This window comes from Sorghum bicolor, chromosome 7 (assembly GCF_000003195.3).
Source record: "Sorghum bicolor cultivar BTx623 chromosome 7, Sorghum_bicolor_NCBIv3, whole genome shotgun sequence".
NCBI lineage: Eukaryota > Viridiplantae > Streptophyta > Magnoliopsida > Poales > Poaceae > Sorghum > Sorghum bicolor.
This window is the reverse complement of record NC_012876.2, coordinates 62,097,861-62,116,048: the sequence shown is the minus strand read 5'-3', so window position 1 is coordinate 62,116,048 and position 18,188 is coordinate 62,097,861. Positions and strand designations below refer to the sequence as shown.

At 42.3% G+C, this 18,188-nt stretch overlaps 2 protein-coding genes across 2 annotated transcripts; both read left to right on the top strand.

The window, feature by feature from the left end:
* LOC8060585 (chitin elicitor receptor kinase 1) lies at positions 2,201–7,510 on the top strand. The gene is made up of 11 exons (XM_021465374.1): positions 2,201–2,994; positions 3,669–3,705; positions 3,947–4,098; positions 4,553–4,749; positions 4,836–4,925; positions 5,657–5,750; positions 5,830–5,981; positions 6,055–6,149; positions 6,251–6,389; positions 6,827–6,925; positions 7,035–7,510. Exons 1-11 carry the CDS (start codon positions 2,361–2,363, stop codon positions 7,197–7,199), a joined length of 1,854 nt encoding a protein of 617 aa, XP_021321049.1. The 5' UTR covers positions 2,201–2,360; the 3' UTR covers positions 7,200–7,510.
* Positions 10,698–17,882, top strand: LOC8060584 (ubiquitin carboxyl-terminal hydrolase 2). The gene is made up of 6 exons (XM_021465729.1): positions 10,698–10,799; positions 11,357–12,179; positions 12,465–13,290; positions 13,808–14,407; positions 15,949–16,292; positions 17,151–17,882. The coding sequence occupies exons 2-6, from the start codon at positions 11,366–11,368 to the stop codon at positions 17,645–17,647; spliced, it is 3,081 nt and encodes a 1,026-aa protein (XP_021321404.1). The 5' UTR covers positions 10,698–10,799; positions 11,357–11,365; the 3' UTR covers positions 17,648–17,882.

Below are 18,188 nucleotides of genomic sequence, written 5' to 3'. Positions count from 1 at the left end.
TGCTACTCTCTTTGCTTGGTGATTATAGGACCCTTATATTTACCTGGACTTGCCTTTCTTCTAGTGGCAGGCCTTAATCTCTTCTGTACTTCTAAAAAAAGTCACTAGGACCCGTCTACCACTAGGATGGTGAAGCCAACCACCTTATGCCTCCCTGTAATTTTTTGACGCTTAGCTAAAGTGAATTGCAAGTTAGGCTTACAAGATGTTTGACCATTTTCTTTTAGTTGCCTATGCCTCGAATGAATACCATAATGCACACAAGACATTTTTTTTTTCATATGATAACTGCAAAATACTCGATCAATCTCAAATTATAAGATGTTTGACTTTTTTGACACTAAATTTAGCCACTTGTCTTATTTAAAACTTTCAAAATATCACTTCTTTTATCGTGGCTTGGTGTATTAATAAAAGTTCTTCAGAAATGACTTAAATTTGACTATGTTTATATAATTTTTAATACGAGGAGTGGTCAAAGATCAAAAAGTGAATAATTTTGCATGGAGAGAGTATGAAGGATGATTTGCATTTTAACACATGTAGCAACGCACGGGCATGGTCCTAGTATGCTTACCAGACTTGCCTTTCCTCAATCTCCATTTAGGCCTTGTTTAGTTCTCAAAATTTTGCAAATTTTTTCAGATTCTTCGCCACATCGAATCTTGCGGCACATGCATAAAAAATAAGTAATTACTCCCTCCGTCTCCGAAAGAATCAATTCCTAGGATCCGTGCCAGTCAAACTTTTTAAAGTTTGACTAACTTTATAGAAAAGAGTAACAACATCTATAATATAAAATACACATTATATGAAAATATATTCTATGATGAATCTAATAATACTAATTTGATACTATAAATCTTAGCATTTTTTTCTAGAAATTTGGTCAAAGTTTAAAAAGTTTGACTTAGGACAACTTTAGAAATTGACTCTTTCGTGGACGGAGGGAGTACATAGTTTGTCTGTAATTTACGAGACAAATCTTTTGAGCCTAGTTAGTCCATGATTAGACAATATTTGTTAAATACAAAGGAGAGTGTTATGGTGTATATTTTGCAAAAAAAAATGGAACTAAACAAGGCCTTACTGCATCAATGGTATACAACAGAATTCGGTGGCAGGCCTGAGCTGTGCTGCTTCTTGAAAATTCGCACTGAAGCTGATTGCAATCACAGAGACTGTGGCTTCAGGCGGAATCAAGCAAGTAGTGAAAAGCCCCAACCTCTGCCACCATATTTGACCAGAAGAATCCAACGAGATAAGAGTCCAGAACTCCAGATCCATAAAAACTTTTTTGCTAGAGTACATGATAACCAAGCTTAGTGAGTAGTGACCAAAACTGAGTAGACAACCTGTGGCCCCATTTAGATGCTTCACTCATTTATTTGTCTTATTAATAAGATTGTACAAAATACTATTTCTATCTTTAGAATAAACCAATTTCTAGAATCACCTTAAATCAAAATTATATTAAGTTTGAACAACTTTAGAGAAAAGGATAAAAACATCTCTAATATCATATAAGTATATTATATGAAAATATTTTACATGATATTGCATTTTTTTTCTATAAAATTCATCAAACTTAAAAATAATTTAATTTAGAACAATTTTAGAAATTGACTTAATTTAGGACCGACGGAGTAATCAAGCAAGCAGCATCTACGGTACGGACAAGCGTGACGACAGAAGCAGTCCTGCACATAAACAAATATCGCTTCCCGGAGAAACCTGACGCAGTGACGGTAGTGCCCGGTGCACTTTATCACTGATGTAGTACTACGGATTTAAAACGTATGATTATCCTTGGTAATGACAAGATGACAAAAACGGGATTAGCGCCCAGGGACAAAAGCGAAACATCCCCGAATGGGACAGCATCCCGTGGCCCGTTGCCGACCTGGCCCAGCAGCGCTTCCCAATTCCCACCTCCCTCTGACGGTTTGACCGCCGCCGTTGCTGGCCCCGTCGTCGCTGGCGACTTCCGCCACCGCGCCTCCCCGGAACGACTCCTCCTATATGTGGTGGGCCCGCCCCCCGCGTTCGATTCACATGTCTCTCTGTCTGTCCGTTGCCCGCCCATCGAGCCCCCACCTGCCAGTGTCACCGCGAACACGGGGGTGGGGCCCACCGGGAGCCCCCCGCACCCTGTGCGGTGCGCGCCCGGGGTCAAACTCCCGCCGCGTTGTCGCGCCCGTCGTCGCCGCGTGCCTAGCTGTGCTCTGCTGCTGCTTCTCCCCCTCCCCCAACTCCCCGCACCGCACCTCCCCCAGCTCCTCCTCCTCCTCTAATGGCTACACGCTTCCGCTGCTAGGGTTCCCTCCTCCTCGTCCTGCTCCTCCTCGCCGTCCGTCCACATGGCGCCGCCACGCGTCCTCATGCGGCTCCTCCTCCTCGCAGCGGCGGCGTCGGCCGCGGCGGCGGCGGGGGGCGGCTGCGACCTCGCGCTCGGCTCCTACCTCATCTCCCGGAACGAGAACCTCACCTACATCGCGAGCCTCTTCGGCATCAGCGACTACAAGACGCTGGCGCCCTACAACCCCGGCAACACCAACCTGGACTTCATCGCCGCCGGCAAAAGCGTCAACGTCTACTTCCGCTGCGACAGCCTCGCGCTCCCGAGGGCGCCCTTCTCCACCTACCTCGCCGCTTCCCTCCCCTACAAGGTCGCCAGCGGCGACACCTACACCAGCGTCGCCGGCCATTTCAACAACCTCACCACGTCCGACTGGCTCGCCGAGACCAACACGTACCCCTCCACCAACATCCCCGACACCGGCACCGTCAACGTCACCGTCAACTGCTCCTGCGGGGACCCGAATATCTCGCCGGACTACGGGCTGTTCCTCACCTACCCGCTCGATGGCCAGACCCTCACCGCCGTCGCCGCCAACTACAGCTTCAACTCGCAGTCGCAGCTGGACCTGCTCCGCAAGTATAACCCCGGCATGGACACCGCTACAAGTGGGCTCGTTTTCATCCCCGTCAAAGGTGATCATTTCTAGCTCCTGCTGTTGTGTCATGTCAATTGCGGGGGATTCAGTTCAATTTTAGCTTAGCTTAGCGAGAAATGTAGGAGGGAGTTCTGGGGGTTATTAGTATTATGCAGGGAATTGTGGGTGTTCTGTAACCAACCACTGCTGAACTGAATGGTAATCTAGGATGCTAGCTTCGATTTGAGGTGTTTTCTTCATAGTTTGTCGTCAGTGTGCATGGATTGATTGATCCGGGCTTGCTTTATAATGACATAGCTAATTATTCCTATATACAGTCACATTGATTGTGTTTGTCTGTTTGCAATTAGATGAAGAACCGACTGAATTCTTTATGGCACTGTGGTTGACATATTCCTAAATTGTTTGGTGTTTGATGCTTGCTACCGTTTCCATTTGTTGGTTCATGGCCTCTCTTCAGGCATAGTTATGTAAAAGTCAAAGTTTCCAGGTCTTAGTAAAAAAATTCCCTTGGAATCCTCAATGCATCTGCACATGTGACATTTCTGATAGTATGCAGTTGCAGGGCTGGCTTCATTCTGTGAACTGCGCAGTTATTTTGTTGCAATTTAACCTCTAAAATGCTGTTAGCATTAGTGCGAACTCTGTTGGATTGATCTTTTCTTGCTAAAATGGGTTTCTCTGCCTTTTTTCTTCTTTTTGCTCCTCCAGATCCCAATGGAAGTTACCGTCCTTTAAAATCACCAGGGTAAGTTTTGCTGCCAGCTTATTGCATCGTACAATATTCACTTGAATATTATCAACTCCTGTGCACTCATGCTGATAAGCATTCTCATCTTGTGCAGTACAGGCAGCTTCTGTCCTTTTGCAGGATAATTATGCTTCCGTGTTAAGGTTTTTGCAAGAAAAACTGGATGCCAGCTATTCTTGTGAGAAAAAAAGTGTGAATCTTGTACACATTGTCAATCTCATCATCGATTCGGGGCAGGAAATGGAGTTTCTGTAGGAGCTATAGTAGGAGGAGTTCTTGGTGGTGTTGCTGTTCTGGTCCTGGTTGTCTTGTTATATACCATGTTCTATAGGCGAAGAAAGGCAAACAAGGCTGCCTTACTACCATCTTCTGAATACTCTACCCAACTTGGTAATGACATCATTTGCTTCTCTTTCTATGTATATTATCCTGCAACAGGAAATTATTTTTTTTAACATCTTCCGTAAAAAAAAATCATAATCATGATTCCACTGTTGCATGTTCATTTTTTCCTTTGCTCATGTAAGCAATGTACAAGCATAATATTGGTTTCAGTGTTTTGAGGTTCTGATGCTTCCGATTTGTAGAGGATTACCCTGTGAAGCTATTATTTATCTGTCTGGAAACCAGAAATCTTGTTTAGTAAATAGAGTCCGTGTCCTATGTGTTTTTTTATGTGCTAAAAGGTCTATGTTACGATTCAAGTACCCATAAGTGTACTTCTTAGCACACAGAAGAGTTAACACCCTTGGATGCCATGCCCTCTTTCCATTATTTCCATAAGCGTACAATGTGAGTGGAGCTTCCACAAGTTTCTGAACTACTACTATTTATTTTTCTCCAGCTACTACATCCATGGATAAATCTGCACTGTCAACCAATCAAGCTGATAGTGCCTCTGGAGTTCCAGGAATTACTGTTGACAAATCAGTAGAGTTCTCGTATGAAGAACTTTTCAATGCCACAGAGGGATTTAGCATGAGTAACAAAATCGGGCAAGGTGGTTTTGGCGCTGTCTATTATGCTGAGCTCAGGGGCGAGGTTAGTTCAATGTTCAAACTTATTTTTCAGCTGCATATAATCATATCTATTCTTCATTTGAAATGTTTTGCTTTGGGTGTCTCCAGAAAGCTGCTATAAAGAAAATGGATATGCAGGCTTCTCATGAGTTCCTTGCTGAGTTAAAGGTTTTGACGCATGTTCATCATCTGAATCTGGTTAGTGGCTTCTTTTTATTTACTGCAACAGCATATTTGATATGTGGTTTTCCCCTTAGATTTGTTTACTTTCTCACATATAAAGCCAATAGGCACACATTTATGTTTGGAGTACATGTTACTCTGATGTACACAGCAATTCTGACTGTATATTTTGTCATTACTTGTATAGTTGTTTATTTTTGCTCCATATTCTCCTTTGAATTCTAATTGATATGGAGCAGAAAAGTTCTGAAACAATTTAAACTTACTTCATAGGCAAGATTAGTAGGAAATTCAACATCCTATGGATAGCAACTTTTAGATGAGTGTCAGGTTGTTGTGGGAAGTAGGAACTCTCGAGCACAATAGTATGGGATGCATGCCTTGATGAAGTGCTTTTCATTATTGTTAACTCTTACAAGTCACATTTAACTGGGAAAGGGTGTCACGAGTGTCAATATCAGTTCAGGGTGAGATTGTGGGTTATCTTGCTCATTGATAATGGATAGCATCACCCTTATACATGAAGATTGTGCACATCAATATCTTTCACATAATTTAAATCAAGTTGAGGAAATATATGTGTTTCATCCTTGTATCTTTACCTTGTGTTCCTGTCTTTCCTTCCTTCCAGCATAGTATTAGTTTTGTGTGGGTAGGAACAATCATGTAATTTCCTTGTTATCTCCATTCAAGTTAATCCTTGTATTGTTCCTTTGGCTGTGATTACCAATCTTTATTTCACACAGGTGCGATTGATTGGTTTTTGCACCGAAAGTTCCTTGTTTCTTGTATATGAGTTTATCGAGAATGGAAACTTAAGCCAGCATTTACGTGGAACTGGTAATGTGTCACCTCTTAGCTTGTCTGGCATGCCTATCTGATGCTTCCTGCAAATTAATCACCACACATGTTCATATAGGTTATGAGCCTCTGTCTTGGGCTGCCAGGGTTCAGATTGCACTAGATTCAGCAAGAGGTCTTGAGTACATTCATGAACATACTGTTCCAGTGTACATACATCGGGATATCAAATCAGCAAATATCTTGATAGACAAGAACTACCGTGCAAAGGTTTGACTAGTTCATGGGTCTTTCTAAATATGTTTCTTGAATCCTTGATGAAATAATTATGTCTACCTTCCAGGTCGCAGATTTTGGTTTAACAAAACTTACACAAGTTGGTAATACATCACTACCCACACGTGGAATTGTAGGCACATTTGGTTACATGCCTCCTGAGTACGTGTCTTAAATGTTTATATGTCATGGCATGGTTGTGTGATTCCAGAGTACCACCATCTATGATGAATGTTGACATCTATGGGGTATGTCATTTGCAGATATGCTCGGTATGGTGATGTTTCTCCAAAGGTCGATGTTTATGCCTTTGGCGTTGTTCTCTATGAACTTATTTCGGCCAAAGATGCTATTGTCAGATCAACCGAGTCTTCTAGTGATTCAAAGGGATTGGTTTATCTGGTAATTATTATGCTAAATCAACTCTTTTACATTCTATTTCTATGGAATAGACCAGTGGTCTAGTTAAACACGGGCGCTAGCTCTAGTATGGTTTAGCTGCCATTGTCATTGTGTAAATGCCAGAGTTCGTGGCCAATTTCTCGAGGAAAGAAAAAGAAAACTGCTCTGCGCTTCATTACCATAAGGACATTTGTTACTTCCTAGTGTAAAATCTACATCAGTAGTTCAATACTTCCAGTTTTGAATAAATGTTTTGACCTGATCATCTGTTATTCCTTTGAGTTGTATGTTTATAGACGAGGCATACCTGCTCTGGTTTGTTGTCATGTGTTCGTGGATGATTAGACAGTAGACAATGGACCAAACTCTGTTTTTTTCCTTGCAAGCACATTTATAACACTATGATGACTAACCAATCACCTTATTACAAAGTGCAGTTTGAGGAGGCTCTAAACACACCGGATCCTAAGGAAGGTCTTCAAAGACTGATTGATCCAGCGTTAGGCGAGGATTACCCCATGGACTCAATCCTCAAAGTTAGAACCATGCACAGACGATCAATATAACGCTTCTGTAGAATTATCTTTACCCTTCTTGCTATGTTCCAAAATTGTCAGTGTAACACATCATTTGCTGTTTTGGCAGATGACAGTTCTCGCAAGGGCGTGCACGCAGGAAGACCCCAAGGCGAGGCCCACAATGAGATCCATAGTCGTGGCGCTGATGACACTCTCATCGACGAGCGAATTCTGGGATATGAACGCGATCCAGGAGAACCAAGGTCTGGTGAACCTAATGTCTGGGAGATGACTCTCTTGTGATATTCTACCTGCCTGCCTGCTCCTGGGTAATTGTACATTAGGGCTCATTTGTGCCGCCTGTTGATGACCAGAGAGGGAGGGTAGCATTGCTCAGCACCACTGTAGGTATTTACAATGTAATTTCTGCTGTCAGTCTAGGGTTTTGTCTCTGTGTTGGTTTCTTTCATTTTATAACCTGGAGAGCTGTGTGAGTTTACTCGAGTGAACAGCTCTGAGTTCATTACCTGCACTGCAAGATGTCTAATTTTACATGGGAATGCAAATAAATGATCTCCTGTAGATATATAATCCTTGGTAGTACATCCGTCTAAAGTGAACCCATTACCCATGTGAAGCATATCGGCGAGAACGCTAAAGATGAACGGCTAGCTGCTGCTGCCGCTTCTGAATTGCTGATATCCAGCCGCGCTATGACCATGCTTGCCAAGCGGAACACAAAAATTACTATATGTCACACAAGCTACTAGAAAGACATCTTTGCGTGCATGATGGATCGTTAGATCAAATATACTCTAGTTGGAAGGAAAGATTGTTCCACGTCCAAGGGGAAAAAAAGTTCCATAGTAAAATGACTTAGCCCGACAGAAAAATTACTCCACAAAGAAAAATTTGTTTCGAAGAGACTAGAAGGATACACATTCCCTGCATTTCAGCCAGCAGGAGGCAGAAAACACATTCCCTGCATTTCAGCCAGCAGGAGGCAGAAATGCATGGTTTAGTTCCATTCAAAATACCAAAATTTCCAGGGTCCAAAATATATGAAGCTGCTATTTTGGGGTTTTTTTTTTGCTCTTGAGGCTAAAATCCCAAATGCAAAATGACGACTATTTTGCTAAAATTTTTGGATAGTGTTTAGTTTCATTCTGCATAATGGTGGGCCAAAACCATTTTTTGGGCCCAAATAGAGAACTAAACATGTCCTAAATATTAGATTATTGTCCGATAAGATAACAATATTGTAAAACTAAATATCAATGTTAAACTCATTTGATTTAAAAAGCAAAGTTCGTTAAAATTATACGTGCATGCAAAAACAATTTAAAGTAATTTCAGGTGAGACTAAATTTGTGAACATTTCGGACATAAGCAAATTATGATATTCAATCAAACATTTCGAACAGTACTTTTTAGCCTGAGAAACGACCAGATGGACGGACGCGTGGGCTGAAAATCTTGCCCGATATCGGGACAGATTAGGATTGGACCAGCCGAAAATCAAGTTTTCTTTGCCCCGATCAAAACCTCATTCTAACCTAACTTAGCGCTTGAACAGGCCAATTCATTTGGAGTAGTCGGGGAGATTGTTAAGCTTAAATATTAACATTCTTTTGAGTTTAGCACTATATATTGGCCTCTCCTAAGTCTTACTTGAAGCAGCTCCGTAGCTGATTTTGAGTGGCTTGGTCGATGCGGCCTTAAACGAACATTTATGCATAGATCACAACAATATTAATATCGTAGTCTAGGACATAAAATCGTTTTTGATAAAATATAAATTGAACTAAAAAAAGGTATAGTAATCATAAGAGTTTTAAAGTAATAAGTGAATACAAGATTTCAAGCAACTAATACGGTCGAATGTGAAAGTATGATGTTAGGGTTTGAATTGAACTAATAAATACATACAGAGGAAGAAAAAACTGTGTATATGGATGAAAAGTGTACATAAGTAATTATTTAACCAGGAATTGCTATTTATGTGTCACCAAAATTTTCCAAGAAATATGTCAAATTTCTTATCCCATGATTTGATATATAGATTCACGCTAAACTTCTTCTCCTTCACCTAAATGGAGCCTACCTTTTCTTCAAATTCGCCCCTGTTTGTAGCCTACCTTGTTTTGCTAACCACATGAAGACTTTTATTTTCATTGGAGCTCTGCTTTTCTACGACCATTTGGATTTCCCAATTTGAGATTATCGAGGGTGTTTTGTTTGTTTCTCAGCACCTTTTCAAGTTAATTTTGGATTATCGAGAATTCTACCGGTACTCATTGTTGGATGGGAGGGTGGGCCTCTGTCTTGGGGTAGAATTTAGTTCAATTTCCACTCCAGTCCACCTCAACACATGTGGATTGATGTGAATCCGACTACATCCAAACAAGGCCTTATTTGGATGTTGTCGGATTCACCTCGATCCACATGTGTTGGAGTGGATTGGGGTGGAATTTAGTTCAAGTTCCACTCCAACCCACCCCAACACATGTGGATTGATGCGAAACCGACTACATCCAAACAAGACCTTAAGGGGATATTTTTCCACTGTCACTGAAGCTCAAGTTAGGTCTTCACCTTGACACAGGTACTCATATTTAATGATGTCATTATTTTTAGTGATAATCAACATGCCCCGTGATATGCGGCTTCGTATTATTGTCTTCTCACTATAAATCAAAAATTCCTACATAAGAACCTACTCTTGGATTATTGTCACCAAATATTTGGGTTGTCAACGAGAATTGTACTATTACTCATTGTAAAATGAGAGAGTGAACTAGAGGCACCCACAATAACACAAATCCTGAATTAGCTTGAGTTCTATAATTTTTCTTAAGTGCCACAATAAAATTGTAAAGAAAAGTGTAGTTTCATTGACTATGCTTCTAAACCTCTAAAATAATATATATATTTTTAGAATTGAAGTAGGAATATGGAATTTTTCTTGGTGGGTTCGAAGCACCTACAAAAGAAAAAAAATACTCATTCTCTTACGTGTACATATAAACAATCAAGGAAAATGACTATCTATAACTCTTATAATGCTAAACCCCACTAGATGAATTCTCTCTCCATGCAAAGTGTCCACATCATTCACTACTAAGTGACCCACTAAATATTCTATCTCTTCATGTAAGGTGTCTACATCATTCCCTACTAAGTCCATGTCATTCCATATTAAATACAATAAAATACATGCAAATCAAATTTATATACATACATACATAATAGACTGAATACCATATAGTAATGCTATGTATATAATAATTTACTTTTAAAAAATTTCCGTAGCAACGCGCGGAGAATTCACCTAGTTTTATTCAAGTGAACCACCAAAGGACGTGGCCAACCAATGCGCTTTCTTTCTATGTGGATACAAGCTTCCAACATGGAGACATCCATGTGCTTTCTTTCTATGTGGAATACAAGCTTCCAACATAGAAACATCCGTCTCTCTCACGGAAACACTCCCTATATATACATTTTTCTAAACTTAAGACTCCCTATATTTGTCACACATTTGTATGGGTTATTATGTGTGTACCTAATTCCCAACATGAACTTTCCGTACATTTTTCTACATTGTGTGATTGCGGATCGGGCCATATTGGCTAATGGCAAAGCCAGCGCGGGTCCATGTCCATCCCCCGGCCTTGTCCGCACGGCCCACGGCCCACGACCTTCCCAACTAACCAGCCCAACTCCGCGGCCCACCGTCTCTCCCCAAAATCCCCACCGCCGCCCCCAGCGAAACCAAACCAGCGCGAAATCATTTGCTCCTCTGCCGCCCTCCCTCTCAAACCAAACCCCCTCTCCCTCTCGGCCTCGCCGCGGACCGGTCGACCCCGAGCTCCGTTGCCGTCGTCTTCCGGTAAGCTTCCGCCCCACGGCCTTCCTTACTTCCTTCTCCGGTTATGTTGTTCGTCGCTCGGTCGATTGGTGTTTTGCTGGTTCGGATCCCCGAATCCGTGGTCGCTGTTGTTGATTCCCGCCCAGAATGGTTTCTGTTTGGCGCGTCTTCTCGACCGATTTCATAGTTTCCCCCCTTCTGGTTCTCCGCCTTTGAAATCTCTCGGTTCGATTCCATGGCGTGTTGGCTATTGATCCTCGCCATTCGAACGAATGCGGCTTCGGGTTGTTCTGGGTCGAATTCTTCTTCTCTGGTTCATCACCCTTTTGCTCTATTGGTTTGGTTGGTTGGTTTATCCCTGGCCCGTACGGTTCCTGGCAGCGGTTATTGATCCTCGCCGAAGTGCTCGATTTTCCGTCGTCTTCCCTGGGTCTTCTCGACGGATTCTCGTATTTGCCCGCTCCTCATTTTGGCTTTGTCGATTGTCGGGTCATCCGCAGGTTTTCTCGTTTCCTGGGCGGTTTGGGGTTTAACGGATTCACGCGATTCTAATTTGTTGTGGCTCTTGTGTGTTCCAGGCAAGCTCGATGGGGAAGACGCCTCCGAAGGAGGAGGCCGAGGGAAGCCCCCGGAATAAAGCTCCGCGGGTGGACGACGCGGCTCCGACTACGGGTTCTGTGGCGTCGGCACCGAGTCCGACGGGGAAGACGCCGCCGAAGGGGGAGGAGGCGGAGGGAAGTCCGCGGAAGAAAGCTCCGCGGCTGGACGACGCGGCTCTGGCTCTGGCTCGTGGGGCGTCGAAGCCGAACCCGACGGGGAAGTCGCCAACGAAGGAGGAGGCGGAGGGGAGCCCGCCGAAGAGATCTCGAAGCCCGCGGAGTAAATCTCCGCGGCGGCAGGACAAACGGCCATTGGCGGCTCTGCCTGTGCCTACGGTTCCTGAGTCATCAGAGCTGATCGTGGAAGGGGCGGGGCGGTGCAAGTGCAATCATGTCATGACTGACAGTGCTATTGAGGAATTGAGTGCTATCGAGGAATTGTTTCCAGTCTTCAAGTCCAATGACGCATGGACTTGCTATGGTTGTTGGGACGAAGACAAGAAGGGGATCGTGAAAGTCAGGCCCGAGAAGCGAGATCTCTTGATCTGCGTGACATGCTACGACCATCTCTGCTGCGGGGTTGGGTCAATTGCTTACCCGTTTGGGCACTCTCGAGCACACGCCCTGAAGAAGAAGCACTGGTTTGCTGTTCTGTACTGTGATCCAGAAAGAGGATACTGCTTCAAGTGTAACGCTGAGGTGCCAAAGCCGGTCAAATTCGGGGCAGGTGACAACAAGGTTGGTCATCAAGAGATCCGCGATATTGTCAGTCCAGAGTTACTAGCTCCCCCGGCATCTGTTGGTAAGCTTTCCCCGACATTGCTCTTTGTGGTCCCGTAGCTTTGCTTCTTGAATCCCTGGCGCCGTTCTTGACTTGGCCAGGGTTTCATGTTTTCTGAATTTTTTCCCTTCTATGGTTGTTTGCCCCTGATTTTCCTTGGCCCAATCACTGGTCTGCACTGTTCTTGGTAGTGGTTCTGGAATGTTAATACTTGCTGAAGTTTTTGATGTTTCGTCTTCTTGGTTATTACCATCCCCACAAGAAATCCCCTACTTATTTGGCTTTCTTGGATGTATGCAATCTTAGGTCAAACTAAGGCGGAGGTCAATCCAAAGAAGGTGAAAATGACAGGCAAAGTTCAGGCTGAAAGCTGTCCATCTGTGGTTGGTGTGGATCATGCAAACAAATTGCCTAGGTATGAGTCCAGATCATCTGATGCGCAAGGCTATGCTATCAGAGGGATACCAAATCGCGGAAACACATGCTACATGAGTGCAGTATTGCAGTGCCTATTTGTGCTTGGTAAGCTGCGAGAAAGGATGTTAGCATTGGATCGTCCAAAAAGTCGCCTTGCCAAGGTACTCAAGAAGCTTTTTCTGGAGGCAAGTGCTGCAGGAGACTTGCTGAACCCAAATGAAGTTTTGGAATGTGTACGCAAGGACTGTGCGCCGCAATTCGGAGTTGGGGCTATGGAAGACAGCCACGATTTGCTTACGGCCTTGCGCGAGCTTTGGAATCAAGGTGAGGAGAATGATAGCTGGCAAAATGATGCTCCTACAGTGATGGATTCCATTTTTGGGTTTGTGATGGCTCGGACGCTATCCTGCAAAAAATGTGGTCATTTGTCTCCTCCGGTTCCCTATCCTTTCCAGGACCTGTCATTGGGTTTCCCATCAAACGGGCATCCAACCAAAAGTGCTGCATTATCACAAACAAATGAGAGTCCCAGATCTCGAAACAGGGAGATTGTTGTTCAATTATTTCCAGCAGATGTGCAGAGAAACTTGGAAAAGATACAAACAGTTCCTGCAAGTGGTTATTCTGATGTTATTGGTTCAGAGGTGGCTGTGGAGGAAACACAGAAGCCTTTGGAAGTTGGTGAGTTTATGATTGCTCCTGCACTTATTAAAATGCCTTGACTGCAGATGTTGGAGGTACTCTAGAGTCCTAGCTTCCTAGGTCATTCCACTTTTGAGGATTGAAAATGCTGGAACTACGGAACACTTTGAAACTGGAATTCTTATTGGTTATCTTGCTCAACATAAGAATAACGTTTCATTTTTTGGAATATGTATCCCACACTTGCTAAGTGGAGAAAATGGTTTGAGGGCTCTTTGCACACATGGACAGAAAAGAAGTCAGGAAAACCTTTGGGATTTGTATACAAAAGTGAGCAGGATCTTTCAGAAGTGGTAACACGGCAATGCTGTTTGTAGCGTAGGTAAAACTACCACTGGAATAAATAGCTTGAGACTTGAGTCCTTGTCGTCGTATAATAAATTGTTGCTCCGCTTAATCATGTGCAGGGATTCTCAGAAAGAAAGCTACTTTGAATTTGGAGGATAGAGATCCTAAAAAATATGTAGAGGATGAGGATGCCAGTTGCTGGTTGCATGATGTTGATACTGCAGATAAAATTAAATATTATATATGCTTGATTCTGCAGATTCTACTAAAGTGCAACGTATCAGTCAAAGGAAGGATGTTCAGAGTCCTTTGCTGATTCAGGAGGGCAAGTCTGTTGATTCACTGACAGCAGATTCTGTATCGATTCAAGACTTGTTGTTGCTTTTTTCTGAAGATCATCAGGTAGCTTGGCGCTGTCCAAATTGTACCATAGATCATGAGGAGTCAAGTGCCAGTCAAAGTAAAAATGGTGAGCAGACGGTGGGAAGCGGCAATGAAGACAAAACAGTTGTTCGGGACCAGATTGAACAATCAGACAGGACAGCATGCCACGGTAAAGAATCTGAATGTCATGGAGGTATTCTTCCAGCTGAAAAACAGACTGACCTGTTGGGAACGGTGAAGCAATCAGAGCAGGCTCGTACAGCATACCTATTGAAAGACAGCAAAAATGTGGAGACAGATGATGTTGGAGATAGTAGTATGATTTATCGTTTTACCATGCTTCCACCTGTATTAACTCTTCACCTTAAGAGATCCCGCCATGACACTGTTGGGAGCAAAATAAGTGGCCATGTGAGATTTATGGAGTACCTTGATGTAGAGCAGTTCATGGACCCCAGGTACCGATAGTTCCTCACAGTAATACCTTGTACATCTGTGCAGTTCTAACTTGTAGCAAGTTTAATTGTGTAAGCTTTTCTGTTTATTTCATTCCTACTAGCTTTAACAATACACGACCTTCTCTAGACTAAGAACACATGGCATTGTTTGTCAATGATTCTTTTTACCCATACGTCAGTGTTCTCATTTGTGATCATGTGGGCCTTTGTGGCCATATACTCATTAGATTTGTCTCTCTCTTTTTTTTCAAATGAACGTACAATTTTGAAATAAGTATGCTATATTATTATAGTGTGTGAAAATTTATGCCATATAAATATAGAGTATGTTAATTTCCTGGAAAATCGAATAATTTCCATCATTTGCATAGAGGTTTGAAAGGGACAAGTTTTATATGCAGAAAAAAACTGCAGCAGTAATGAAAGGTTTGAGAAGGAAAAAAAGCTATAAAATAACATTGCATATGAAAGTTACCAGCATCATGTCAGATTCAAAATGCATTGCCATTTCATAAACGATGGGAATGGGACACTGGGTCATATGGTACTTCCCTATTTGGAATTTGGAACTATGTGAAAGAATTATACAAATGCCATCAATAACATGTCTAAACAGGTGTAATTGTTGGAGCCAGTGCAGCTCTAGAAACTTACAAAATCTGTATTATTTTTCATTAGGAAGAAAGGAAATGAGATGTCAATGCAAATAATCCAACTAGGTTTATAAATTAGTTGTGATTCCAGTTTGGGAAGCAACTGCCCTTTTTCTCTTTTTTGAGTCAATCACCGAGGGGGTTGAGGGACCCCACCTGATTGGTTTTCCATTGATTCCGGCTAGCCGGTGATGGACCGTGCCAAAGCACTGAAGGTTTCAGTACATGGCCCATGGCCGAATTACAATTACAGAAGATAGCTAGATCATTGAAAAAGAGTACACACAGGTGGGGGTCCTTCAACCCAGGATATGCATAGGAGCTGTGGATCTTTGTAGTTATTTTCTACAGTCTGATGTTGATCGGAACCTTGTTCAATCTATCAAATAATCTTGTTTGGTTGGAAAATGCTTCAGTGAATCAGTTGCAATTGAGTTTGTTTGTGACAGAATTATCACATTTGAATATGAATGGAACACACAGATCGTCTGCTACAATCCCAGTTCACTGATGCACTGTATTGTTTACTTCACTGTAAAATAGAATTATCATATCTGGGAGCTCAGTATCTATTTGCATCTAGCTACAGTTCTGGCTTCTGGTATTGGTCTTTCAAATATATAAATAAATTTTTTTTTTGGGGGGGGGGGAGAAAGGTAAATGTGTAAGGCCTTCTTAATTCTATAGCCTTTATTTGTTGAGAACTTCATTGATAGATGATTGATCACTCGAGAAGGGATCGTGGGTGTTTATCTGACAGAGGAGTCTTGTTGACAATGTTCAGTTATGAGGATACATGACCAAGAAAGGCATGGCATTATTTGTAAAAGATTGCATTAATTTATGACCATATGGTCCTAATTCTGTTTCATTTTCTCCAATATTCAGCTTTGTTGACGAAGGTAGCACCTGCTATCGTCTAGCTGGTGTTGTAGAGCACATTGGCAAGGATACCTTGAGGTCAGGACACTACATTGCCTACGTTAGAGCAAGAAGGCTTGGAAATCAGCAAGAGGGTAGCAGCTGCTCTTCCTCATGGTTTCGTGCAAACGACCATTGCATTGGACAAGTCACTCTTGAACAAGTTCTCAACAGTGAGGCCTATATTCTTTTCTATGAGAGGGTGGAAGACCAAGACATTTCTGGCATGCCAGAGGTGGCTGAGGATATTGAGAATTGTTGGGAAATGATACAATCTGATGAGATTGTGAACTGCAACACAAATTTAAAAGGTGTGTAATCTATATCTCTTATAAAGATAAACCCCACTCGCAATTTCTCTATTGGCCCCTACAAACCAAGCTCAGGTGAGCTGCTAAGCTACCCTCACTCACCCCACCAGCTAGAGGTAGAAGAAGACCTCCTGGAGCTCAACACACACAGTCACACACGCTGTTTCAGCGTTGGCTGAAACTGAACCTCTAAATGTGGCAACCTGAACTGCCTTTTCCAATTTCATTGAAGTAGTATATATACACCTACATGTACCTCTACCAGGTACACTGAAGGTATGGTGTGTACACCAACTACCTACTCCTAGTACTTCTAGTACAAGTCTTAGATCAGCCCACTACCATGGCTGATGTACCTCTACCAACTATAGTACTTAGGTGGCCTATTGCCTTACTTGCTACAACACAAGAGATGGACAGCGCATGCTGACCCAAAAGTCTTTGCTGCAGCAGAGTGCATTCTCTTGCCATGTAAAATGTCCATATCAGCATCCACTAGAACATCCTACTAGCACATTTAACTATCTCGTCATGCAAAGTGTCTACATCAGCATCCATTAACACATCCAACTAACACATGTCATTATGTCTTCATTCAAGCTATTAACATTAGCAAACCACATCATTTATTAACATATATTGCTGCATTACCAACACCATACATATATATCTCCTGATTCTTACTGATTAACATTCTAACCTATTTATATTCCTTCTTCATACCTACGACAACGCGTGGGGAATCCTCCTAGTAACTATAATATCTTATGTACCTTTTGTGTTTTGCTAATAACTAATAAATTTTTGTGCCTTTCTGTTGTGCTAATAACTAATAAAATCCTGTTGTCTCTTGTGCAGACAGATGCTATGAACTAAAGTTAGAGGACAATTCATGGAGTGCTAGACTCATACACAACAAGTACAACAAGTATGTTGTGAATATATTTGAAAACAATAGGAGCAATGTTGAGAGGTTACAAAAAGGATGTAAATGGCTTGGGCAATTTGGTCCGTTGCTTGATTATATATTACCTATACCGGTGTGCACTCTCGCTGCCAATGCATCATTGCGTATTAGTAAGGCTAGAAAGGCAGCTGAACTTATGGGCCAAGTATTTGAGAAACTGCAATCTGTTGTACCTCCCACAGAACATGTGACAGCTCTTGTTGTGTCCAACGAAATGGAAGTAAGAGATGCAGTTGAAAGATGGAATAACTCCGGACGATCTAAGTTGTACTTCATGGTGTTAGATTATGGGCTGGACAATGATCAAGCCCGCGCAGTGAAGGAGCTATTGCAGGAACTAGATGCTATGGAGTTACTCTTTGACCTCAAGTTTTGTGATTCTGACTAGATGCCTGCGTGGCAATGATGGGCCGGCGGGCCATGTAATGGTAGTATTGAATTGTTGTAGGATGCATGTTACTTTGCTGCCTGCAGTCACCATGTTTTTTATTGTTTTGTGGGACATGCTAAATTGGTGGAATCCCCAAACGAGTTCTTGGCACACAACTATTAGAATTACATAGCTTCTCCAATTTTTCTAATTTCGACTGCAGACATTCCATATCAATAAGACCTTTGAAATACATCAGGTCATTTGCAACAGAATATTGGCTCATCAATTTAGCTAATTCAAGTATGGAGGGCAACCAGAACTGAGTTTGCATACACAAACATGTGAGGAAGGTTCTATATTGCCTTGTGAGACTTGTGCAGTGGTGCACAGGGTTGTTCTGTATTTCGTCATTTCACTGTCTTATCTTAGCAAATGCATTGAGGAGCTCAGTAACTAACGGGCCTCAGGTTCACTCGTGTGAAATCATTGTCAAGATAGCACTTACATTTCCTAAAAAAAATGGATACACATTCATCACAGATATGAAGGTGTTGCC

Excerpts from the sequence above, each read along its gene's own strand:
- LOC8060585 (XM_021465374.1), top strand. The coding sequence starts at position 2,361 with ATGGCGCCGCCACGCGTCCTCATGCGGCTCCTCCTCCTCGCAGCGGCG. Across the intron at positions 3,706-3,946 it reads CGTCCTTTAAAATCACCAGG|AAATGGAGTTTCTGTAGGAG; the intron begins GTAAGTTTTGCT and ends ATTCGGGGCAGG. Across the intron at positions 6,150-6,250 it reads TTTGGTTACATGCCTCCTGA|ATATGCTCGGTATGGTGATG; the intron begins GTACGTGTCTTA and ends TGTCATTTGCAG.
- LOC8060584 (XM_021465729.1), top strand. The coding sequence starts at position 11,366 with ATGGGGAAGACGCCTCCGAAGGAGGAGGCCGAGGGAAGCCCCCGGAAT. Across the intron at positions 12,180-12,464 it reads AGCTCCCCCGGCATCTGTTG|GTCAAACTAAGGCGGAGGTC; the intron begins GTAAGCTTTCCC and ends ATGCAATCTTAG. Across the intron at positions 16,293-17,150 it reads CTGCAACACAAATTTAAAAG|ACAGATGCTATGAACTAAAG; the intron begins GTGTGTAATCTA and ends TCTCTTGTGCAG.